Raw genomic sequence first — 27,625 nt, forward strand, 5'->3', positions numbered from 1 at the left:
ATATATATAACGGATCCGTTTCTCCGGATGACATACGGAGAGACGGATCCGTTCTTGCAATGCATTTGTAAGACGGATCCGCATCCGGATCCGTCTACAAATGCTGTCCGTTTGCATGCAGATTGCCGGATCCATCAGGCAGTTCCAGCAACGGAACTGCTTGCCGGATCAATCTGCCGCAAGTGTGAAGGTAGTGGGGCCTTAAGGCAGACAGCCAACCTGGCTGAACCTCGGCTGTAGATTAGCGAACCAATTTCCCCAAATGCACACTTGCCAAAACTAATCTCACATGTTAAACTTCAACTTAAAGCGTTTCTCATGCATAGGGCTGAAAGGGCTCAGAGATGGACCCGAGCCACATATGACACAAATAAAATAGTTGGTTATTGGCCAGGAAATCATGGGGATCAGGCGAGACTCATCCTCAACAGGGGCTAACATAACATCTAGTGTAACCTCAATAAGTTACACCATGCCCAACCATCCAAACTTATGCTTGCTATGTTAGTCACTGATACAGTGTGTCATGGCCCTATCTTTTCACTGTTCTATGCTTTATGATACCCCAACAGTACATCTTAAGCTTCCCAGCACTAAGAATCCATTATAAATCGTAATGACCCTCCTCCCTTTCCCTGCCATCTGTATATCATTCTGCCTTCAATAAAATTTGCCCCTCAAGGTTTGGGCCCACCTTTAATAATCCTATGTCCCCCACCTGGGTTTCAACCTGGACATTTTCTCTCAGGCAATAGATTTCTTAGATATATTTTAACCCAGTGGAGCTCACTACTACTATTACTACGCTACTTGAAACAGTTCTACATTATAACACCGTCAAGCACATCTGGACCGCTTATGTCCTTAGCCTGACCTGCATATTCCTCTAACGCCAGCAAAATATCACACTGTTGAGAAACGGTCTCCAGTGGCAATTACCAGATATCACTGCTGGAGAGTTCACATTAGGTCATGCACCACGGCTACTATGTTCCCACAAGATTACAAACACACCCAAATGATTCCATTGCTTCTTTTTGTGTAAGCCACGAGTCAGGGAATCACTTTATATCTGGTGGATGCATCCTGTTGTCAGGAATTTCTGGCGAAAAGTCTTCTTAAAGGGGTTGTGTCACTTCAACAAATAGCATTTATCATGTAGATAAAGTTAATACAAAGCACTTACTAATGTATTGCGATTGTCCATATTGCTTCCTTTGCTGGCTGGATTACTTTTTCCATCACATTATATACTGCTCGTTTCCATGGTTACGACCACCCTGCAAAATTCATCAGCGGTGGCCGTGCTTGCATACCATAAAAAAAGCACCATCCTATGTGAGCTTCCACGGTCCGAGTCACCAAAGAGGCCAAAATGTTTTACAAGAAATGCCAGTCATTCGGACACTGGAGATGTTTCCGATTCCCTGTTGCTGCCATGGTATACCCTATTTTCTTTTCTCCTTACTCGACCTATGTGCTTGTCTATTGCTATATAGGAGTTTGTGGGAAAACCCAACTGTTAGGGTCCATTCACATGTCTGCAAAATGGGTCCGCATCCGTTCCGCAATTTTGCGGAACGGGTGCGGACCAATTCATTTTCAATGGGGCCACAAAAGATGCAGCCACGGACAAGAAAATACATTTACATTATTGTGCTGGCCATGTGCGGTCCGCAAAATGCGGAACGCACATAACCGGTTGTTTTTTGCGGATACGCAATTTGCAGACCGCAAAACACTTGCGGACGTGTGAATGGACTCTTAGGGTCCATTCACACATCTGTGTGTGTTTTGCGGATCCACAGCTCCACAAAACCCGGACACCGGCAATGTGCGTTCTGCATTTTGTGGACCGCACATCACCGGAACTATAATTGAATATGCCTAATCTTGTCCGCAATTCGGGCAGCACATCGTGCAAAATGCGGAACAGAATTGCGGACGTGTGAATGGACCCTTATACTACTGTAAAACAAAACATGCAATGCAACAGCTCTCTGCAAACCAAATAAAGAACAAAAATTGCATAATAATTGCGAGTGCTATACTAATAAATAGAGATGCTTGGCAAATCATTTTGTACAAAATTATTTGAGACCGTCTGCCGCACGTCAAGGCGATCTCTGTAAGATGGGTTCCTAACACTAAATTCTACCTGTTATGTGCCATGACGGCTACCATATAATTCAGCGAGTGTAGGTTCCTCATGCATGGAAGCCATTTGGCACCAGGAGAGAGATAGTTTGTGGACTCTCATTGCAGTCCTTGGTGGCCATTTGGCACCAGGAGTGGTGTGGAGTGGGCCCGGCATGCATATTGGTACCTGCATTCCTTGGATATAATGGAGGCCATTTTGGCGCCAAAAATGACAGAAATCAAAGCAGGCCCAGCATGCATGTGGAACCTACACTTGCTGAATTATATGGTAGCCGTCATGGCACATAACAGGTAGAATTTAGTGTTAGGAACCAGTCTTACAGAGATCGCCTTGACGTGCGGCAGACGGGCTCAAATAATTTTGTACAAAATGATTTGCCAAGCATCTCTATTTATTAGTATAGCACTTGCAATTATTATGCAATTTTTGTACTTTATTTGGCTTGCAGAGAGCTGTTGCATTGCATGTTTTGTTTTATAGTGTTGTTCTCAGCCATAGCAACGTGCCCTTGCGCTTTGGGATGTGCTGACTGACCCCCTTTTTCTTTTCAGTTTGTACTTATACTACTGTATTTCTCTCGGATAATATTTCTTATAAACAGCACCTCCATGTTTTATGTGAAACATCCCCTGAAAGATTTCTGAGACTACTACTTAAGACCTATTCTTAGGATAGGTCATCAGTATCTTATCGGTTGTGGTCCGACACCAGGGACACCTGCCGATCAACTGTTCAAGAAGGCCATAGTGCCGTGGCCTTTTCTCAGCTTTTCCTAGGCCAGTGACGACCCGTTCATCAGTCACATGGCCTAGGCACAGCTCAGCCTCACAGAATGTGGTTAAGCGCGATACCAAGCACAGCCGCTATATAATGTACGGTACTGTGCTTGTTAAAGGGATTCTGTCACCTGGATTTTAGTGACAGAGCTTTTAACATCATCACATAAGTCTGCTCGTTTTGTATTAAAATATACTAGTATTACTGCCCTAAGTGTTGTCCTTTGTCTAGAAAATCGTTTATTAATATGGTAATTACCTGAGTAAGGAGCCCAAGGGGCTGTCCCTCCGGCCGTTGGAGCCCAGACGCGCCCCTTCTCCTGGAGCCCAGCACCGCCCCACTGCTAATTTATTTACTCCCGATTGTCGGCTGGCGAATGTGCAGTGCGTCCTGTGAGGCCGATTCCAGGCGCTGACATGTGTATCCACAGCGCATGCGCGAGCTTATGGCTCAGCGAACGCATTCCGTGGATACACATGTCAGCGCCTGGAATCGGCCTCACAGGACGCACTGCACATGTGCCAGCCGGCAATGAGGAGTGAATAAATTAGCAGTGGGGCGGTGCTGGGCTCCAGGAGAAGGGGCGCCTCTGGGCTCCAACGGCCGGAGGGACAGCCCCTTGGGCTCCTTACTCAGGTAATTACCATATTAATAAACGATTTTCTAGACAAAGGACAACACTTAGGGCAGTAATACTAGTATATTTTAATACAAAATGAGCAGACTGATGTAATGATGTTAAAAGCTCTGTCACTAAAATCCAGGTGACAGAATCCCTTTAAAGGGAACCTGTCACCGGGATTTTGTGTATAGAGCTGAGGACATGGGTTGCTAGATGGCATCTAGCACATCCGCAATACCCAGTCCCCATAGCTCTGTGTGCTTTTATTGTGTAAACAAACCGATTTGATACATATGCAAATTAACCTGAGATGAGTCCTGTACATGAGATGAGTCAGGGACAGGACTCATCTCAGGTTAATTTGCATATGTATTAAATCGGTTTTTTTACACAATAAAAGCACACAGAGCTCTGGGGACTGGGTATTGCGGATGTGCTAGGGGCGATCTAGCAGCCCATGTCCTCAGCTCTATACCCCAAATCCAGGTGACAGGTTCCCTTTAAGTACAGAGAAGGGGAGAGCTGGTGCCTTCACGAACAGCTGATCAGCGGGGGCCCCATGTGTCAGACCCCCACCAATCAGATACTGGTGACCTATCCAGAGGATAAGTCATTAGTAGTAAAGTCTTGGAAAACGCTTTTAAATATACTTGATTTAGCAATAATAGAATCTAGTAATTTCCCATATGGATTGTCTTCACCACTACTTTAAGCACTTGACTACTTCAATTTATAAAATGTTACTGAAACTAAAAGTGGACGTAGTGGAGAGCAGGTGCAGTGAAATAAAATTCCCAGTGCCGTTAACACAGGCTCAGTATATAGTCAATGGAGAGAGAACTGTAGCCCTTCTCTGTTGACTGAATACAGGTGCATTAACAGCCCGACTCTTTGTTCCTACAGTAGATAAGCTGTTGCCAAAGAGGGTGATAGTGGCTTATTCCGCTTTCCTCATTGAACTGAACATGCACTCTGGGCCAAGCCTATAACTCATGTACGGTCAGGTGAAATAGCTGTTCCGCAGGCAGGTATTTCATTGGTATGGCCAGATTCGGCCTGATGGTTCATGGTCTGCTAGAAAACAGAATTCTTATCCATAGGGATAAAGAACATAGGGGGTTGACAGCAGAAAAAGAAGCCAAGGTCCATCTAGTTCCCTCATATTATATCTTCTTTATCTTCAGATAGTTGTTTTTCCCAGAATACTTAGATTCACTTACAGTTTTAAAAATCAATGAGACCATTTAGTCATCTAAGAAACATTATAATCCTAAAATCCTAAGTGGACATACACATTAGATGTATATCAGCTGAACAAATCGATATGTCGCTAAGGCTACTTTCACATTAGCGTTTTTTTGCGGATCAGTCATGGATCTGCAAAAACGCTTCCGTTACAATAATACAACCGCATGCATCCGTCATGAACGGATCCGGTTGTATTAGGTCTTCTATAGCCATGACTGATCCGTCATGAACACCACGGAAAGTCAATGGGGGATCTATCCATTTTTTGTGTCAGAGAAAACAAATCCGTCCCCATTGACTTACATTGTGTGTCAGGACGGATCCGTCTGGTTGCGCACCACATCATGGACAGAAAAACGCTGCTTGCAGCGTCTTTCTGTCCACGATGGGGACGCAACCAAACGGAATGGAAAGCATTTTGGTGCATTCCTTTTCAGTTCAGTTCAGGAAACAACATAAAGCACCGACCCATTACCAAAAGGGTGGAACGTCGTATGCAATTTGGGTGGAACCCAGTGCTTTTGCTTATGGGTAGTTAAGCTGGTGTCAGGCAGCAGCTTATAGAGAACACATGGACGCTCAGACAAGCTATATGTGCATATCTACAGGAGGGATCAGGAGAGATGGCTGTAGCCAAAGGAGCGTTGAGTCAACAGATATCTCCTGTGTATGGCCAGTCCTTAGCGCCACAATCAATATATCAATAAAAAGTAAAATAATGAACATTACAGAAGCTGTACTCAAACAACACAATTAGATTTATGCAGGCTACACACAGTAGGTAGCGGTTGGCCATACAAGCCACTGCCAGACACTTCTGGCAACAGCTTATCTCCCCGAGGATGCTGAAATGAGATTGGGGACCCCACATGCATTAGATGGATGGCCATTCCTATCGAAATTGGTGGGTTTGGCCAACATTTAACTACTGTGTATGGTCCGCTTTACGTTGGCTACACCATCACACAGCAGGTAACTTATGTTCAGATCTTTAAAGGGAATCTGTCACCAGCGACCTCCCTGTCCAACTGTTTGCATAGACACCTAGCTGTGGTTCACCTGATTGAAACACCGTTTTTCTTTTGTTGATCTGAGGCTCTGACCTCGAGTTATGTTATTTTTTCTTAATATGCAAATTAGGCCTTTGGTGCAATGAGGGTGTCACTATTGCTCTGGCCACAGAAATAAGAGCAGCTTAGGTGAAATGAGAGCAAGGGTGACACAATTCCTCTACATTTTACATTTCAGGATACTGATAGATTGTACCTAATACTTCTAAAATGATTAATATAACTTTATTTGTTCTTCAATTTTAATCACATTTTGCCTTTAACGTACCTGAGACTAAGTTTTTGAAGACAACCCAATACATTCTCCCTGGTAATAGAATCCTTTTCCTCTCCTTTCAGAGTTTCCTCCAATGAGCGCAGCAAGTGAGGATTCTGGCTAAGATACACCCGACCTGACAGAGAGGAAACAACGTAAAGCTCCGATCCATTACCAAGAGGGTGGAACGTCGTATGCAATTTGTTATTTTATTTGTTCCCTTATGAACCTAAATATTTTTTATAATCTGTTTTATTTTGGGGGGGGTTTAACTGCTTTTAGGCTACTTTCACACCAGTGCTTTTGCTGGATCCGGCAGGGTTCATCAGAAACGCTTCAGTTACTGATAGTACAACCATCTTCATCCGTTATGAACGGATCCGGTTGTATTATCTGTAACATAGCCAAGACGGATCCGTCATGAACTCCACTGAAAGTCAATGGGGGACGGATCCGTTTTCTATTGTGTCATAGAAAACAAATCCGTCCCCATTGACTTGCATTGGGGGTCCTGACGGATCTGTCTTGCTCTGCATCCCAGGACATAAAGCAAACCGCAGCATGCTGTGGTTTGCTCTCTGGTATGAGAATGTTCTGTTCAGTTACGTTTTGTCCCCATAGACAATGAATGGGGACAAAACTGAAGCGTTTTTTCACGGTATTGAGATAGATAGAGATATCTATATAGATATCTCTATTTCTATATCTGTTCATCCATCTGTCTATATGTCCGTCTGTCTATCCACGTGGAAAAATCTTAGGTGCCCTTCCGTTACAGAAATAAAACCCCACGATGGTCACTGAAATAACTTGAATGACAAATAAAAATTTACTGAAAATCAACTAATGAAAATCAGACATTGTTTTTGTTTTAACCATAATTTAAAAGCAATATTTTTAATAAAACAAACTAATGAAACTGGCCTGGAAAATGATGGTACTCTTAACTTAATATTTAGTTGCACAACCTTTTGAGGCAATCACTACAATCAAGTGATTTCTGTAACTCTCAATGAGACTTCTGCACCTGTCCACAGGTATTCTGGCCAACTCCTAGTGAGCAAACTGCTCCAGCTGTCTGAGGTTTGAAAGAAGGCCTTCAATAGACTGCATGTTCCAGCTCCTTCCACAGATGTCCAATAGGGTTTACATCAGGGCTCATAGAAGGCCAATGCTTTCCGCTTAGCCATTCTTGGATGATTTTAGCTGTGTGTTTTGGGTCATTATCCTGTTGGAAGACCCATGACCTGCGACTGAGACCAAGCTTTCTGACACTAGGCTGCGCATTTCTCTCCAGAATGCCTTTATATAGAGACTACCTGAAGGACCGGGATTCGCACGGGTATATTTAATCTATTTCATTTAATGTTTGTGTGTGTTGTTAAAAGATATTGACAATATCCACTATAACAGTGACATCCACACACCCCCACCCCTTAAAGGATAACTGTCGTATATATTATTTTTTTTTGTATTGGATTGTGGTGATTAATATCACCTTGGTGGCCCTATTTAAACTTTTCACTGTGTATTCAATTACCCCTTAATTCCACAGTTTTGTTCCCTGTACTGCCTACTTTTACCTGTGCTTAAAATAGGGTTGCTAGGCATGTTCCGTCTATCTGTTGAAGGATGGAGGACGCAGAAGCAGGAAGCGTTCAGGCTCACATTACTGACAGCCAGGGACTGTAAGCAAATGATTAAAGCCAGGTCCTCCCCAGCAGCTGATAACAGTGCCTGGGCTGTGTGCACTTCTCCCTGTCCCTGCACTTGGCAGACGCTCCCTCACTCAGCAGAGCTGGAGAATGCAGAGTTGGAGCAGCGCAGACCAGGGAAGGGAGATCTGCCATCTGCTCAGTGTATAAATGAAAGCAACATGTGGTAAGAGGACCCCTTTGTGCTGCAGGAGATTAACCCTTTAGGGGGGAGGGCTCTGGTTGCTGACACTTTTGGGGGGCTATTGTTACTGGCTAGTGAGGGCAGGCGGGATTAGCCTCAGGGTGAGGGCAGTGGCGGCCATCTTAACTGAATAGTGAAATTGAAGTTTTATGCAGACTGGTTGCTAAGGGCTGAATCTTATTAAATATGGGGGAAGTAAGTCTAATAGTAACTGATTCTGGAATATCATTTTATTAGTAACTACATATATAAAAATTGAAATTAGGGTCTAAATGTGACATTTATCCTTTAACATTGACACCCCCCCCCCCCACAGTGTCCCGTCTCCTTAAAATGGGACCTCCACAGCAGCCCGCCCCTTTAACAGTAAGTTCCACCGCACCCCACCCCACCGCCTTGACAGTGACCTCCACAGGGGCCCACCTCCCTTAACAGTAACCTCTACAGCACCCGCCCCTAAACACTGACCATACAGTCCCCTCAACTGACCTCCACCATTTCCAGCCCCCTTAACAGAGACCTCCACAACGACCGCCACAGTACCCCGCTCCCTTAACAGTGACCTCCACTGTACCCCGCCCCTTTAACAGTGACCTCCACAGAGCTCCGTTCCCTTATGACTAAATGAGAAAATATGACTTCCACAAAACCCTACCCACTTGACAGTGACCTCTACAGCACCCCGCCCCTTAACACTGACCTCCATAGCGGACTGTCCCCTTAACTGTGACCTCCACAGCAGCCTTCCCCTGGGGTTGCCAGAGGTTCGGTTTTAGGCCAAACAGTCAGGCTTTCAGACTCCCTGTCCTCCGTGTAGTGCCGGGCCTGGATGAAAGCAGGGATGTCCTTTGAACGGCTCACTCTAAGGCTCCATTCATACGTCCGCAACACACCAGCCCGGCACCCCCATAGAAATACCTATTATTGTCAGCAAGCTGCGGACGAGAATAGGACATGTTCTATCTTTTGCGGAGCTGCGGACCCGAAGATCAGGGACGCGCACCGCAATTGCGGATGCAGACAGCACACTGTGTGCTGTCCGCATCCATTCCGTCCCCATAGAGAATGAATGGGTCCGCACCCGTTCCGCAAAATTGCGGAACAGATGCGGACACATTCTGCGGACGTGTGAATGGAGCCTAAGACAGCAGCACTGTGCTGTCTGAGCGTGAGCTGCAGGGAGAAAAAGTCACCGTTCCTCCCACCCCTGCAGCTGACCTTCATTTTTTCAATCCCCGTCGGCTGCAGAGGGGGAGGGGGCGTGACTTAAAAACCCTTCCCCCAGGTCCCTCTAAGTCAGTCTTTTGAGGGTAGCCTACCTGCCCCCTACCCCACAGCACTCCTGGTCAAATTATTTTCAATCCTTTCTAGGGGAACCATCATTTTTGTCCAGGCCAGTTTCATTAGGTGTTTTTTAAAATAATTCTGTTGGACCACAATTCAAAAGCAGTGTCTGATTTTCAGTAATTTTTTATTTACTATTTCTTTTGTCAGTTTCAGATTATTTCAGTGACCGACCATAATGAGTTTTTCTCTCTCTAATGAAAGGGTACCAACAATTTTGTCCACGTGTGTGTATATACAGTAGATAGATAGATATAATCTAGATCGACAGATCCAAATGGCAAAATTAGTGATTCATATGTCTTCCAACTTACCATCAGCTAAAGATGCAAAAGCATTAATGATGCGAGCGGTGTACTGTCTAACTACTTCATGCTCAGAATGAAGCAGCTGGAGAACATTTCTCTGTAAGGAAAACATTAAGATAAGAAGTTGTTGACATACACTGACAATTTGTGAACCCTTCAGAATTTACTATATTTCTTCGTAAATCTTCCCCTGTGAAAAACAAAAAAACAAAAAACACTTTCACACAAGTCCTAAAAGTAGATCAAAATAAACAAATGAGTCAAAAATATTAGACTTGTTTGTTTATTTATTGAGTAAAATAATCCAATATCACTTTTTTGTGGGTGGCAAAAGTATGTGAACCTTTAGGATTACCAAGATAATTTAAAGGTGAAGCTGTCCGTTCTTTTTTAATGAATGGGGAAAAAAATCAAATGTGATATATTAAAGTCTGTTTGTGTAAGTGTATCATGGCACGGACAAAGGAGAAGAATTGTTGATGCTCATCTGGATAGAAAAGGTTACAAAACCATCTCTAAAAAGTTTGGTCTCCACCAATCGACAGTCAATGGATTGATTAACCAACAAAGATCACGCCAAGTGCGAGACGTGTAATAGTCTGCAAGGAGGTCATAAAGGAACCCAAGGTAACCTCTAAGCAACTAAAGGCCTTGCATACATTAGCTAATGTTAATGTTCATGAGTCAACCATCAGGAGGACACTGAACAACAATGATACGCATGGCAGGACTGCAAGGAGAAAGCCGCTGCTCTACAAAAAGAACAATGCTGCCCATCTTTAGTTTGCTAAATATCACCTGGACAAGTCAGAATACCATTGGGACAATGTTTTGTGGATGGATGAGATCAAAATAGACCTTTTGTTTTAAGAGAGAGGCATTATGTGTAGAGAAAGGAAAAAAAAAAAATTGCATTTCAGCATAAAAACCTCAATCTATCTATGAAACACAGTGGTGGTTGTATCATGGTTTGGGCCTGTTCTGCTGCACCTGGACCAGGACGGCTTGCTATCATGGAACAATGAAGTCTGAATTATACCAGCCAATTCTAAAAGGAAAATATCAGGACATCTGTCCGTGAGATGAATCTCAAAAGAACATGGGTCATGTAGCAAGACAACAACTCTAAACACATAAGTCATTCTACCAAAAAATGGTTAAAGAAGTTTTGGAATGGCCAAGACAATGTCCCAAACTTAATCCAACAAAAATATTGTAGAAGGGGCTGAAGCCAGCAATTCATGGGCGGAAACCCACCAACACAACAAAGTTAAAGCTGTTTTGTATGTAGGAATGGGCTTTTGTTTTTTATAAATCTCAACTCCTGCAGTATACATAATATCCACCATAGTGACCCACAGTATCCCTCTGTAGTGGCCCCTACCTGTAATAGTGCCCCTCATAGTGACCCCAACAATAATAATGTCCCTATGGTTCCCCATGATGGCCCCAGCTGTAATCATGCCCCCTACATTGGCCCCCAGCAGTAATAATGTCACCATAATGGCTCATAATGTCCCTCATAGTGGCCCCCAAAGTAAAATAATGTCCCCCATAGTGGTCCACAGCTTTAATAATTCCTCAGCTGTAAAAAATAAATAAAAAATTACTCAACTTATCCACTTGCACACGCAAAGGCAGTCGCTCCTCTCTTGACACTGAAGGACTTGCACTCAAGCTTGATGTCATCACGCTTTAATACAGGTCCTTTGCCAGGTCCTTCAGCATCAAGAGGAGTGACTGCCGCCGCAGGTGCAAGTGGATGAGGTAAATTATTTTTTTAACTCCTAAAAGGCCATTTTGTATTCCTGCCTAACTGCCGTTAAAAATGCTCCCACTGATTTTTTATTTTTAATAAATATTTGAGGTTTTTTTTATCGAGAATTCTGGACAGAAAGAGAAGAAAAAAAATAAAAACAAAAACAAAAACAAAAAACACACCAAAACAGCAACAGCATACGGGCATGTAGGAGCATTGTATATAGTAGTCCACATATTTAGGACTCGGTGAATCAACCAAACCTGGTTGTTCCATCCATAGGTCTTGTGAAGTTTGGCCCGTGGGAACACCAGACTAAAGGAAAACAAAAGAATAGGAGGCATTTACAGAATAGGATCTGGTATTGGTGAGAGATGTGACCTTGAGAGCCATGGCAGCCACTGATTGAGAGCATGGATCCTGGTTTGCAGAGTAGGTGAATGAATTAGTTCATGAGGCAAATGTTGATCTACAAGATGTTGGACTTCAGATATTAGGGGAGTAATCCCTTGTTTCCAGTGCCAGGCGATGACCTTACGTGTAGCAGTTAGAATGTGTGCTACTACCCATCTCGAGTTTTGTGGGATATTAGATAGACCTATACATAATATAGCGAGTTCTGGAGATAGGTTGAAGGATTCTCCTGTTACTTTTATTATTAGACCAGATAATTCTTTCCACAGAGGGGATATTTTAGGACAGAACCACCACATGTGGGCAGGAGTCCCCCTATGCCCACAACCACGCCAACAGGAGGTTGGGTAATCTCTCTTCATATGTGCCAGTCTGTTTGGTGTAAGGTACCAGCGCACTTGGATTTTTCTATTCTGTGTGGTTGATACATTTGGATGGTTTAATTGCCCAAAATAATGCTTCATGCCACTCTAAGTGGAAATGTGGCTTTTAGTTCTTGTTGTCACTTGAGCATAAAAGGGGAGTTTAGACGGGGTGTGGGATGAGGATAGGGACATGTAAATAATGGACAGGCCTTTCTTTGCGCCGGAGGTAGGGTTACAAAACCTGGTGATCTTTGTGGTTGGGATAGGAGTGTCAATATGAGTGAGAGAGTGTAATAGGTAACAGATTTGGAGGTAATGGTAAATGAATGGAATGTAGTATTTCAAATTGCAATAGAGAAGTCCCATCATAGATCGTTCCAATGGTGTCTATTCCTTTTAAGGTCCAATGAGTCAGGGATAGATTAGGTAGGTGATATTCCAGTGACATCAAGGGGAATTGGTTCCTATCTAGATTGAGCAGAAGGAGAGCAATTGTCGCCAAGCTTATGAGGTGACCACCATGGTACTTAGTGGTAGGTCACAGTTACATTGCTTTAACACTTCTGCGGCTTGGTAACCCCTATGAGAGGCAATTGTTCCATTTGCAACCACCTTTGGGGGCTACAGGGAGTGCAGAATTATTAGGCAAGTTGTATTTTTGAGGATTAATTTTATTATTGAACAACAACCATGTTCTCAATGAACCCAAAAAACTCATTAATATCAAAGCTGAATATTTTTGGAAGTAGTTTTTAGTTTGTTTTTAGTTTTAGCTATTTTAGGGGGATATCTGTGTGTGCAGGTGACTATTACTGTACATAATTATTAGGCAACTTAACAAAAAACAAATATATACCCATTTCAATTATTTATTTTTACCAGTGAAACCAATATAACATCTCAACATTCACAAATATACATTTCTGACATTCAAAAACAAAACAAAAACAAATCAGTGACCAATATAGCCACCTTTCTTGGCAAGGACACTCAAAAGCTTGCCATCCATGGATTCTGTCAGTGTTTTGATCTGTTCACCATCAACATTGCGTGCAGCAGCAACCACAGCCTCCCAGACACTGTTCAGAGAGGTGTACTGTTTTCCCTCCTTGTAAATCTCACATTTGATGATGGACCACAGGTTCTCAATGGGGTTCAGATCAGGTGAACAAGGAGGCCATGTCATTAGATTTTCTTCTTTTATACCCTTTCTTGCCAGCCACGTTGTGGAGTACTTGGACGCGTGTGATGGAGTATTGTCCTGCATGAAAATCATGTTTTTCTTACCTTGCAGACTTCTTCCTGTACCACTGCTTGAAGAAGGTGTCTTCCAGAAACTGGCAGTAGGACTGGGAGTTGAGCTTGACTCCATCCTCAACCCAAAAAGGCCCCACAAGCTCATCTTTGATGATACCAGCCCAAACCAGTACTCCACCTCCACCTTGCTGGCGTCTGAGTCGGACTGGAGCTCTCTGCCCTTTACCAATCCAGCCATCTGGCCCATCAAGACTCACTCTCATTTCATCAGTCCATAAAACCTTAGAAAAATCAGTCTTGAGATATTTCTTGGCCCAGTCATGACGTTTCAGCTTGTGTGTCTTGTTCAGTGGTGGTCGTCTTTCAGCCTTTCTTACCTTGGCCATGTCTCTGAGTATTGCACACCTTGTGCTTTTGGGCACTCCAGTGATGTTGCAGCTCTGAAATATGGCCAAACTGGTGGCAAGTGGCATCTTGGCAGCTGCACGCTTGACTTTTCTCAGTTCATGGGCAGTTATTTTGCGCCTTGGTTTTTCCACACGCTTCTTGCGACCCTGTTGACTATTTTGAATGAAACGCTTGATTGTTCGATGATCACGCTTCAGAAGCTTTGCAATTTTAAGAGTGCTGCATCCCTCTGCAAGATATCTCACTATTTTTGACTTTTCTGAGCCTGTCAAGTCCTTCTTTTGACCCATTTTGCCAAAGGAAAGGAAGTTGCCTAATAATTATGCACACCTGATATAGGGTGTTGATGTCATTAGACCACACCCCTTCTCATTACAGAGATGCACATCACCTAATATGCTTAATTGGTAGTAGGCTTTCGAGCCTATACAGCTTGGAGTAAGACAACATGCATAAAGAGGATGATGTGGTCAAAATACTCATTTGCCTAATAATTCTAAACGTAGTGTAGAAGAGTGCCACCATTCTTTGGCTTGTGATGCCAAAGACATCCAGTAGTATTTCTTCACCTCTGGTACCCTCAGTCCTCCCATTCTCATGGAAGGGTATAAAGCGAATTTACAAACTCTGGGTCTGGCAGGGCCCCAGATGAACTTTAGCACATCTGCCTGGAGTTGAGCAATTTTACTAAGGGGCACTTTTAGGGGGAAGGCATCAAAACCTATATAGTATTTTCGGTAAAACCAACATTTTGGTAATGTTAATTACTAAAGCCACAAGGTATTTGTATCATGAGAGATATAGGTACTGTGTACATATCATTTTTGTACTGCACTTTTTATTTTTTATTTTTACGGAAGAGTGTATGATATTTTTAAAGAGCAAGTCGTTATGGACGCAGCGATACCTAATTTGTCTATTTTTTTTATTTTTTATTTGGCTTTACACAATAAAAGAATGTCCAGTCTGCCCCCGGCGATCGCTTCGATTGGCTAGTCAGTCTAGTACAGACTAGTCAATCACAGGATCCTAATGCCGGCTGAAAGGTTCCAATCCCCACAGTCTGTGACTGTGGGGATCAGAACCTTCTAAAAATGTGTATAATATATAAATATATTCCCGGCAGCGCTGCAGATCCCCCTTCCGCCCCGCGGGTGAACAGCCTGTCGGATCCGTCCTGCCGCTAGTTCACGTGTGCCCCCGGACTGCCGCTCCGTCCCCATTGACTATAATGGGGGCAGAGTTCCAGTGGCAGCACGGCGAGAGACAGCCGGACTAAAAATACGACATGGAGTACTTTTAGTCCGGCTGCCTCTTGACGTGCGCTGCCTGAACTCCGCCCCCATTATAGTCAATGGGGACGGAGCGGCAGTTCGGGGGCACACGTGAACTAGCGGCAGGACGGATCCGACAGGCTGTTCACCCGCGGATTGTTTGGAGAGTTTCTTGGTCTTCATGGCAGTGTTTGCTTAGGTGTTGCAGCCTCTGGGGGCTTTCAAAAAAGGTGTGTATGTGGAATGACAGATCATGTGACACTTAGATTGCACACAGGTGGACATCATTTCACTAATTATGTGACTTCTGAAGGCAATTGGCTGCACCAGAGCTTTTTATGGGCTTCCTAACAAAGAGGGGGTGAAAACATACGCACATGCCAATTTTAGGTCATCTATTTCTAAACAATAGTTTTATTTATATATTTTTCTCATTTCACTTCACCAACTTAGACTATTGTGTTCTGATCCATCACATAAAATTCAGATTAACAAAACATTGAACTTAAGGCTGTAATGTAACAAAACACAAAAAAAAAAGTCAAAGGGGGGTGAATACTTTTGCAAGGCACTGTATAATGTTCGAGTTGGTCTGAATAGTTTCAGCCAGCGGTTCCATAATTAACGCAAAAACCAGTGGGGACAAGGGGCACCCCTGCCTCGTGTCATTGGTTATATGGAATGTTCTATAGAAGAAACCAGATGCAAGAACTCTGGCAGAGGGTTTTGAGTACAAACCCATGATGCCCGTGGCAATAGGTCCAGAGAATCCAAATTTACGTAACACTTTCTCCAGGTACCCTATCAAAGGCTTTCTCCGCGTCTAATGGTTGGAGCACCTGGAGAGCTCAGCCACATGCAAAAGGTTTATGATGCACCTTGTTCCGTCCCTGCACTGCCTGTTCGCCACAAAACCCACCTGATCTATATCCACAAGGAAAGGGAGAACTTTGTGTAACCTGGAGGCTAGTATCTTTGAAAACAGCTTGATATCCGTGTTTAGCAAAAAGATATGGGCCTGAAATTGTCAGGGGTGTCTGCAGTTTTCCCCGGCTTAGGCAAGGTTACTATCGTTGCATTTAGCATATCTGGTGGAAAGTGGCCTGTGTTTAGTAGATGATTAAATAAGCGTTTCAGGTACGGACCCAGAGGCGCCTGGAACACCTTGTAATACTCATTGACATATCCATCTGGAACTGGAGCAGAGTGTAATTTAGCAGATCCTATTGATTTCTCTATTTCACTGGTGGAGATGGGGGGCATTCAGCAGTGCTAGTTCCTCAATAGTCAGCTTCGACATAGAAAGAGAGTCTAAAAAGGATGTTAACCCATCAGGGTGAGGTTGAGGGGTGGAGACATCAGCTTTTAGATTATAGAGGGACTCATAGAAATCTGCATGGGGATGCGTAATTAACTGGGAGTTAGAAGATCGGAGATGAGCTATTTTACGCTTTACCCTCCTAGCCAAAAGGGATAATCTTTATCTCCCATATGGTAGTAAGTGGCTTTCACAAGTCTCATGGAGAGCTCGTGTTCATATAAGAGGAGAGTTCTGAGTTGGGCACAAGCTTCAAATATCTGCTTGTGCAGATTGGGAGATTGTTGTGACTTATAAGCAGTTTCTAATTTGGTTATTGTATCTAATGCTGCTGTCCCTAGTTTGGCCCTTTGTCTCTTCAAACGTGCTGCCCACTGTAGCAACAAACCCCTCATGTAGGCCTTGTGTGAGCTCCATAGGGTGGTGATCGATATATTAGGGGTATCATTTAGCTAAAAAAAACTCCTTGAGAGTGTTGTGGAAGTTGGCGATTCTATCTTTATGTTTTAGGAGGTATGCATTCAGTTTCCACTGTGGAGGGGAGGGGTTAGGTACATCTCTGTCTGAATCTCTAAAGCTATGGGCGCGTGATCTGACCACGTTGTAATTCCTAACTCAGAACGGGTAGCTTTATGTAGCAAATCTAGGGAGATTAGGAAATAATCTATTCTAGACTGTGATAAATAGGCTTGAGAAAGAAACGTGTAGTCCTGTCCCCCCCCCATGCTGGTATCTCCAGATGTCATGAAGTTGGGTTTCTGCTAACAGGGATCTCAATTCTGTCCTATGGCTAGTGGAATTTCCCCCCCCCCCCCCCCCCCCATGATAACTGGACCAGCTGAGGAAGTCTGCAGCTTCTTAAAGAAGGAGGAATGTTATTTGTCTAGAATTGGGCACATACACAGTGGCTAGGGTGATTGGGGCATTATCCAGTAAGCCATTGAGAATGACATAGCGTCTTTTGGGGTCTGTGATCACCGACGACTATGTGAAAGCTACATCTCTTAATAGCCAAAAGAACTCCTGCTTTCTTTTTCCTGAATGCAGGAGAGTGAAAAATGTGGGGGAAATCTGGATAACAACATCTATGTAAATCTGCTGGCAGTAAATGAGATTCTTGAACCATGAGGACATTGCAATGGGAACTTAGAGCATCTGACCATAGTTGCCTTCTTTTATAAGGGGAGTTTAGCCCTTTCACATTTGACGAATATACCTTAAATCCCATCATAACAGTGAACCATCCATTCATTGTTCAATTCTAGAAGATCCTCATGTGGACTTGCCCAGAAATGGTATAAGTGCTGTCAGACAGAATTGCTTCGTATGAGCGAAGCCATAGGTGGGGCGTTCGCCCCTAGGTGAAAAAAGTGCGAAGGAAAGGAGTCATGCCGTTACCTTACAGCACCGTATAAGACAAAGTAGGCCCAAGATCTCATCTTCGGTGTGACCGCCTTCGGAGTGTTGCACACGTGCAACGCGCCATTTTGTGAAATCAAAAGCTTTACTGGGAATCCCCACCGAAAAATTTGCTTCTCTCTCGGTATTCTGGTTATGGCAGCGAATTCCCTTCTTTTAGCCAAAGTTGCCGCTGACAGGTCAGGGCATAGCAACACTGCTAGGCCTGTAAATAGGTCTGAAGGTTGGGAGTTCTTCCTTAGAGCTCTCAGAAAAGCTTCTTTAACATGGAAAACAAAAAAAAAATGAATCCTTGCAAGGATATCCAGAGGGGTAGTAGGGTCTAATCCTGCTGGCTTGGGGATCTGGTGGATTAGGTCTATAGTCATGTCCAACTCAGACAGGCCTGGTATGACATCCTTAAGGAGGTTTTTAAATAGGGAGCAGAGTTCATCTGCACCCACTGATTCAGGCACCCCTCTAAGGCGTACATTATTGCGCTGATTAGGTCTTCCATATCGTGCAGTTTAACTGCTAGCTTTCCAACCTCCTCCTCGAGGGCTTCATTGGCGTCTATTAGCGAGTTGTGGGAAGCAGTCAGTTCCGCCATCTTGCCTTCAAGGTGAGATGTGCGTTCCCCAAGTTGTGAAACTTCCTTTTGCACCTCTGAGTATGTTGTGGATAGCCTCTTTTAAAGACGTACGCAGCGACTTCAGCAAGCTTCTCAGTAAGTCTTCTGTGAGCATATGAGGGCCTCCGGACGTCTGTGTTGGTTCTGCAATAGTCCCCCCGGAGTAGGAAGCAGCGAGGCAGAGCAAGATGGTGATGGCGTCAGCTTCGGGCTCCTGCTCTGTGACGCAGGTTTGTGAAAGAACTCGGCGAATTTTGCCGGGGCCTGGCGCTTTCTTACTCACCCCATTAGTGGACCTTCGTTAGGTATAATATCCTTCATGAAATAAAGCTGGTAAGGTAGCCGAGGTTAGCCGTTTTTCGGTGCTGTAGACGGAGTTCACAGACCAGGCAACTTGCGCCATCAGCGTGCATGCCACATCCCCCACAAAAAAAAAAAAAAAAAAAAAAAACCTCCCACAGATTTTTTTTTTTTCAGTTTGCCAAAAATAGAACATGTCCTATTTTTTGACAGCCATTATTCACTGGCCATTGAAAAATGGCCATGTGAATAGCCCCGTTAATTTCAATTTGTTCTTAAGATGCCGTTGTGTGAATGTAGCCTTATTGGAAACATTCAGTTGCAGTTTTTGCTGCACAAGAGGGTGGGGTCACTCCTGATACCGAAAGAAAAGGTCCATATACTTTTGCCACTCCCAGAGATATGATATTGGATAATTTTTCTCAATAAATAAATTGCCAAGTCTAATTTTTTTGACTTATTTGTTTGATTTGGTGATTTTTATACACTGTTAGGACCTATGTAAAAATCTGATGTAGTTTTAAGTTAAATTTATACTGAAATATAGAAAATTCTGAAGGAAACATTCAAAGTACCACTATATATAGCTTTATGAAGCCTAATACAAATCATATTTCCCGACTTTCTACAAAAGCAAGAAATATAAGATTTACAGTCAGCTGTGGCTTTTATTGTACTGGCAGCATGTGGCATCACAAAAATTGGCCAACAAAATGCCTGCCATGTGTACACAATAAAAGGATCTAGTTAAAAAACACAGACACTAACTTAATAAATTCTTAATCTTTCTTGATTATATAAACTCTGTACAGAAGTGAATTCTGAACTAGCCAGGTTAGGTTTACAGCATGTTTGTCACGTACATTTAGCGTGTACACGAGGAAAGCTGCTGAAATACATGCTAAAGATCAGTTCTATTAGCTAGATGGAACAAAAGAGTGTCGTTTTGGCCTGCATCTGACCGATAGTGTAGTAGACTGCAGAGCTCTATATAACCGCATCCAGTAACATGTACAGTCATGTGAAAAAATTAGGACACCCTTTGAAAGCATGTGGTTTTTTGTAACATTTTTAATAAAAGGTTATTTCATCTCCGTTTCAACAATACAGAGAGATTAAAGTAATCCAACTAAACAAAGAAAACTGAAGAAAAGTCTTTTCAAGATCTTCTGTAAATGTCATTCTACAAAAATGCCTATTCTAACTGAGGAAAAAGATAGGACACCCTTGCCCCTAATAGCGAGTGTTACCTCCTTTGGCTGAAATAACTGCAGTGAGACGGTTCTTGTAGCCATCTACCAGTCTTCGACATCGGTCTGAGGAAATTTTACCCCACTCCTCAATGCAGAACTTTTTCAGCTGTGAGATGTTTGAGGGGTTTCTTGCACGTACAGCCCTTTTCAAGTCACCCCACAGCATCTCAATGGGATTCAAATCTGGACTTTGACTTGGCCATTCCAGGACTCTCCATTTCTTCTTTTTCAGCCAATCTTTGGTTGATTTACTAGTATGTTTTGGGTCATTGTCATGTTGCATGGTCCAGTTCCGCTTCAGCTTTAATTTTCTAACTGATGGTCTCACATGTTCTTCAAGCACCTTCTGATACACAGTAGAATTCATCGTGGATTCTATGATGGTGAGCTGACCAGGTCCTGCTGCAGCAAAGCAGCCCCAAACCATGACACTTCCACCTCCATGCTTCACAGTTGGTATGAGGTTCTTTTCTTGGAATGCTGTGTTTGGTTTACGCCAAACATGTCCTCTGCTGTTGTGTCCAAATAATTCAATTTTGGACTCATCTGTCCAAAGAACATTATTCCAGAAGTCCTGGTCTTTGTCAACTTTATCTCTGGCAAATGTCAGTCTGGCCTCGATGTTTCTCTTGGAAAGCAAAGGTTTCCTCCTTGCACACCTCCCATGCAAGTTAAACTTGTACAGTCTCTTTCTGATTGTAGAGGCATGTACTTCTACATCAACAGTAGCCAGAGCCTGCTGTAGTTCTCGAGATGACACTTTAGGGTTTTTGGAGACCTCTTTTAGCATCTTGCGGTCTGCTCTTGGGGTGAACTTGCTGGGGCGACCAGTCCTGGGCATGTTGGCAGTTGTTTTGAAAGCCCTCCACTTGTAGACTATCTTCCGGACAGTGGAATGGCTGATTTCAAAATCTTTTGAGATCTTTTTAAATCCCTTCCCAGACTCATAGGCTGCTACAATCTTTTTTCTGAAGTCCTCTGACAGCTCTTTTGCTCTCACCATGGTGCTCACTCTCACTTCAACAGTCAGGAGCACACCAAACTAAATGTCTGAGGTTTAAATAGGGCAAGCCTCATTCAACATGCAGAGTAACGATCTACTAATTATGTGCACCTGGTGTGATATACCTGTGTGAGATCTGAGCCAATTTAAGAGGGAATACATGTGAGGGTGTCCTATCTTTTTCCTCAGTTAGAATAGGCATTTTTGTAGAATGACATTTACAGAAGATCTTGAAAAGACTTTTCTTCAGTTTTCTTTGTTTAGTTGGATTACTTTAATCTCTCTGTATTGTTGAAACGGAGATGAAATAACCTTTTTTTTTAAAAATGTTACAAAAAACCACATGCTTTCAAAGGGTGTCCTAATTTTTTCACATGACTGTATATATATTTTTCACACTGTGTGATGGACAACAGATATGTGGTATGAACAGAGCTTGAAATGAGATTTCCAATGTCTTTGAAAAAAATATATTCCCATTTAGCACAATCTATGTAACAACAAAATTATATTCACCTTTCAAATTCTGTGACAACAGAAAGCATATACGAGACTGGTACAGTAAAGTCCCATATGTTCTTATGCGTGCCCTATTACAGCTCCTTAGAGTTGTTAAATGACTAGGTGCAATAGGCCTTATGCTGAAGATACAACCAAGATAAAATAGATGGTTGTTTGATGTTAGGACTGGAAAATAATTACCTGTCCGTTTTGGTAGCAGTCCAACAGATCATTTGTGATGTACGCCTGAAGAACCGTGTCTCTCTGCTCTCCGGGTCGGGAATGAGTTAAGCGCTAAAAAGTAACAGAAGTACAAATAGTCTTTCATTTAAAGCTCCACTATTACACAATGTTCTTCTTCCCAATTACAGTATAAGCCACAATATTGCCAAGAGTTCATCTTAACTAATTTTACAAGACTGCGCCTTAGCAGTTTAAGATTTTAGCTCAAACTGTTGATATTATTATTTATTTATTATTAAAGCACCATTCATTCCATGGCGCTGTACATATGAGTACAGGGGTATACATACATAATACAGGTAATTGCACTAATCATAAACAAGGCAAGAAAGAGGGAGAAGGAGAGAGGGCCCTGCCCGTGAGGGCTTACAATCTACATGGTATGGGAGAAGGACACAGTAGGTGCGGGTGAAGTTGGTCATGGCAGTATAGAGGTAGCAGGGTCACTGGTTGTAGGCTTGTCTGCAGAGGTGGGGTTTCAGGTTTCTTTTGAAGGATTCCACTGTAGGTGAGAGTCTGATATGTTGGGGTGGCGAGTTCCAGAGTATGGGGGATGCACGGGAGAAATCTTGGAGGCGATTGTGGGAAGAGGTGATAAGAGGAGGAGAGGACAGAAGGAGGTCTTGTGAGGATCAGAGAGTGCGTGTGGGGGTGTATCGGGAAAGTAGCTCAGAGATGTAGGGAGGGGACAGGTTGTAGACGGCCTTGTATGTATTTGTTAGTATTTTGAACTGAATTCGCTGGGCAATGGGGAGCCATTTAAGGGATTGGCAGAGGGGAGAGGCAGAGGAGTAACAGGGTGGGAGGTGGATTAGTCGGGCAGCAGAGTTGAGGATAGATTGGAGGAGTGCAAGGGTGCTAGATGGAAGGCCACAGAGGAGAATGTTGCAGTAGTCTAGGCAGGAGATGATGAGGGCATGTACAAGCATTTTTGCAGATTCAAAGTTAAGGAAAGCGCAGATGCGGGAGATGTTTTTGAGTTTGAGGCGGCAGGTGGTGGAAAGAGCTTGGATGTGTGGTCGGAAGGAGAGGGCAGAATCCAAGGTCACTCCAAGGCAGCGGACTTGGTTGACCGGGGAGAGTGTGCAGCCATCGATCGTTTTAAATATGTCTGTTGGGGGGGTTGAGCAAGATGGGGGAAAGATGATGAATTATGTTTTATCCATGTTAAGTTTTAGAAAGCGAGAGGAGAAGGAGGATATGGAAGATAGGCATTGTGGGATTCTGGATAGTAAGGTTGTGATGTCTGGACCAGAGAAGTAGATCTGTGTGTCATCAGCATAAGAGCGATACTGAAAGCCATGGAACTCTATGAGATGTCCCAGGCCAAAAGTGTAGATAGAGAAGAGCAGGACAGAGCCTTGCGGGACACCAACAGAGAGAGAATGAGACGAGGAAGTGGTGCGAGAGTGGGAGACGCTAAACGTCCGGTCTGTGAGGTATGATGTGATCCAGGAGAGGGCCAGGTCAGTGATGCCAAGAGATGAGAGTTTGCAATCTTGTCTTGGAGAACTTGGATAAGGATGGACATCAAATACATCAATGCCGCCACACATACACACTATGCAAGTCACCTAGGAAGCAAATAGTGTTCGCGTAAAATATATTATAAAAGGTCCAGTTTGAAATGCATCAAAGGTTTCCCCTAGGGTGGAAAGATATTATTTAGAGCCATTTCCAAGATTCTGATATTTATGACTTAACCTCAGGAGAAGTCCTTTGAATAGCTGGCCATGCCTGGTATTGCAGTTCAGCCCTATTCACTTGAATGGGACTGAGATGCGCCTAGGCCATGTGACATCACTGGCCTAGAAAGAGGCCACGGTGCTCCAGTGAGCACAGCAGCCTCTTCAAACTGCTCATCATTGGGGTGGCTGGGAGTAGGACCCCTACAATCAGATATTAATGACCTATCTGGAGGATAGGCCATCAATATCAGAATCTGGGACAACCCATTTAATTATTCCCTGTACTTTCATTTCACATGTATGGCAATGCCTTCCAAACAATAATACTCTACATGCAGAGGGAACAGTAGTAAATCTCAATCATATTTCACACACAGATTTGGGGCTTGTCCTAAATTGCAGCAACACAGTGTTCATTGTGTGGTATAAAAAAAACATGGTAACTTTATGCCAAATTTATGTATTTTTTGTTAAAGGGGTTATCCAAGGCTATAAACTGCCCCCCATATGCCGGGCCCCTCACATTGAATATACTTACCTGGCTCCCCGCGCCACCCCTGGTCCCAGCATGCAGATGAAAACATCCAGTGTCGAGGGGAGCAGCCAATGGCAGGTGTGGACAGGTGAGCCTCCCTAGAGTCACCCTTGATGCAAGGGAGGCTTGTCGGCGTCCCAGCCTGCTATTGGCGGCTCTCACCCGCCCCCCCCCCCCCCCCCCAACACCAGAAGTTTTCATCCGCGCATACGGACAAGCGGTGGTGCGGAGACCAGGAGCGGCGCGGGGAGCTAGGCAAGTATATTTAATATGAGGGGACTGGCAAATGGCGGGGAGCAGTTTAGAGCCTTGGATAACCCCTTTAAGTTATACTACTTGCACACTTTACTTGGTTTTTGCGTCACCACATAACTACAGTATTTTTCTAATTGTGTACATGTGTGAGAGTTTGTTTTTTGCAAGACTATTTGTAGTTTTTATTGGCATCATTTTTTGGTAGGCTAGATGAATGGAAAACAGAAAACTGAAGTTTTTTTCTGTTGCAGTCTAAATATATTGCAGCTTTACAGCTATAGACAGGTATTTTTTGTACCATTTTCAATATACCATTTGGTATTTGAAGAAAAAAAAAAAATAGAAGGCCGAGAACCAATAAAAATTTCTTAAAACAGGGGCAACAAGGTACAATTGTCCCATTAGTAGGAGGCACTTTATTACAGTTGTCCAATGGTCTTAACAGATTTAGGACTGATCAACCTGTATAACACTTAGCTCAGACAGAAACGCTTGTTCAATTTTTTTATAATTTTGGGAAATATGCAATTTCCTTTTGTGACCAAACTTAAATAAAGTTAACAAAAAAAGAAAACAGCAGTTCTGGTATATTGCTTTAGTTTTTTTAACTGTTTTATGTGACCCATAAAAAATGTTTATAGTCCAGTTTTCTTTGGGATGCAAAGCACAGTGTCCACTTTTTCCAACAAAAAATACCGCTCAAGTTCACACTGCATAAAAAAAAATTTAACTTTTTTTTAAAAGATATCTTACTTATTGCCAGGCAATCTAAGCTAGTCGAGGGTAAGCTAAAATGTAAATGGCAAGAATATAGATACTTTGAAAAGGCACTTGGATGCACTTACATACAATTTTGATGCACAGATTCTCTTTAGACCTAAAGATACATACCCATCGTAAGGCTTGTAACAGCAATGTTTTTAATCGATCACTGCCATATACCAAGTCTTTCTTCAGCTTTTCATAGTCTAGAGAGGGCAACAAGGGCACCTCTTGAGGCTTCCTGTAAAACAGAACAATGTGTGAGGTGAAGATGGCCATTTAAAGTGGTTTAGCCTAAATATGAATAGGATACTAATGTAATGGCTCAATTTATGAATTTGTTTTTCATATCTATTCAGAGTTATTTATACTATTTTGTTCAGACATGTGACTCACTGTCACGAACCACCCACTGTACCACGTGTCCTACCTCCTCTAAGGGCGTTGTCTAAGTGAACATCTCTATCTTCACAGTACCCCTGATGGTGGGGATAGACTTTCCTGAAGGGAACACCAGGTTGCTACCTCTTAAGGAGGATTGGCACACGAGGCAGCTGGTCCAGGAGGACCAGGAGGTACCCGAGCAAGATACCAGAGGTACAGGTGTTGACAGTAGGCCGAGTTGTAAACAGGAGCGAAGGATGAGGCAGAGGAGAAGTCAAACAGGCAATACGTCAGGGCAGGCGGCACAGGTCAGGCAATCCGGATTCGGCAACAGGAGAGTCAAGGCAAGCAGGCAGGGATCAAACAGGTAGCGGAGTCCAGGAATACAAGTACGAGTCAGGAACAAAAGCAGATATCAGGAACTTTAGCAGGACACAAGGACCTTGACACTCAGGCATCTGGGAAGGGGGCTGAGCTACTTATAAATGTGCAGGAGGGCTAGGATTGGTCAACAAGGTCACATGACCTAACCCATAAAGCACAGGAAGTCACGCACGCTGGCCCTAATGGAAGTGCTGCAGGGAACAAGCAACAAGCATGCGTGGTCAGGGCTGAGAGGAAACTGTGGAGCGGATCCCAGAACAACAGTACCCACACAGACAGAGCCCAGGACTGCAGCGGTGAATGGGAAGCACTGGCAGCAGATCACTGCTAAACACAATGCCCAGGACCACGGAGGTAAGCAGGGGAACAGCGGCGCACAGCAACCGCTGTTACACTCACCTGCATCAGCAAATGTTTATCAGTTGATCATTATAACATGCATCACCACACTAAGCCAGCAAAGATTCCTGGGAATTGTGATTATACAATTGGCAATTGCCAAGCCTCAGCTGCACCATGCATGGGCACCCTATAGATGCTGCTATGCCACACTATCTGCTGCAAATAATAATTGCATCTAACTATATGCCTACCACCCATAGGGTGTATGGGCCCAAAAAAAAAAAAAAAAAAAATCCATATAGAAATAGTATTTCATTTGATGCTGTGGCTTGAGGATGCGTTTACTGTATCATGGTCGGACCATGTATGTACACCCATAGGAAGTGAACAAACAGATCTTGACGTTATTGTGTTGTAAGCGGGAAAATGGGCAAAAGTAAGAATCAGAGTAACTCTGAGGACCAAATTTTGATGGTGCTGATTGTCCTTCAATTTTCACAGATTTCAGTACAGTTGATCATCTGTCAGATATGCTGATCCATGGAGGCCCCACCTCTTACAGGATCTGCTGTAAACATTTGGTGCAAAATACTACAGGACACCTTCAGAGGTCATGTGGAGTCCATGTCTCCATGGATGGGAGCTGTTTTGACAGCAAAAAAGGGAATCAACAGAATATTATGTCACACTCACCACTCACTACGTCAGTTGCCACTGACAAGGTGCAATATTTCAAATTCAGCTCTGCTTTCTGTGATCACTGACTCTCCCATGTTACCTGATCATACTCAGTTCAGTAATTAAAAACAGTTCTTAACTCTTTCAGTACAGAACACCATCACTATTTAATTACCCCTCAACCATTGCACCATGTCTGAGCAATAGGTTTGTTAGTTTTTGTAGCGCTTGGTTTGACTTGGCTTGTCCCAGACTTTGAACTTCTGCCACTTGCCTTTGATCTTGTTGGCTTGATATATTGTATTGCATGAACTCTGCCAGCTCTGACCTTTAGCATGATCAATTACACATTCTGTCTCCTGATTTTGCTACTACGAACTGGTTTCTACTCATGTCACAGATTCCATACCATAGGAGATTATATCCATCCATGGCAACCCATAGGATTCACTGTCCATGTACGCTGCATTTCATATTAGGCAAGATGCTTTTACTGTTATTATCAGCGCATATGTAAACAGAACATTCCGACTCTACCCACAACTTTATCTTGAACTAACAGAGAACACCTTATCTTAAAATGGTGAAGTTGAAACAATACTATAAAAGAGTAAGACAGTTCACATCTAGGTGAGACAAATACCACTATGATCCCCAATGTAATAATTTATTGGTACAGTTGAAGACAATAAACCGTGTAAAGACTCTGCTCATTTTGCTGATGTCAGGACTGTGACGTTCAGCACTATTGCTTAAGATTGTTGATATTTTTCCACCCAAATCTATCA

The 27,625-nt window shown here is 43.3% G+C and overlaps 1 protein-coding gene across 3 annotated transcripts in view; it reads right to left on the minus strand.

The window, feature by feature from the left end:
- ARMC9 (armadillo repeat containing 9) overlaps positions 1–27,625 on the minus strand; it is a 128,358-nt gene that overhangs the window by 38,865 nt on the left and 61,868 nt on the right. For all 3 annotated transcript variants that reach the window (XM_044290107.1, XM_044290106.1, XM_044290108.1), the window contains 4 exons: positions 25,179–25,290; positions 21,768–21,860; positions 9,692–9,782; positions 6,147–6,270 (listed from right to left, as the gene is read on the minus strand). In XM_044290107.1, the coding sequence (XP_044146042.1) occupies positions 6,147–6,270; positions 9,692–9,782; positions 21,768–21,860; positions 25,179–25,290 (420 nt within the window). The remainder of the gene's footprint in view (positions 1–6,146; positions 6,271–9,691; positions 9,783–21,767; positions 21,861–25,178; positions 25,291–27,625) is intronic.

The sequence above is a fragment of the Bufo gargarizans genome, chromosome 4 (assembly GCF_014858855.1).
Source record: "Bufo gargarizans isolate SCDJY-AF-19 chromosome 4, ASM1485885v1, whole genome shotgun sequence".
NCBI classification, from domain to species: Eukaryota; Metazoa; Chordata; class Amphibia; order Anura; family Bufonidae; genus Bufo; species Bufo gargarizans.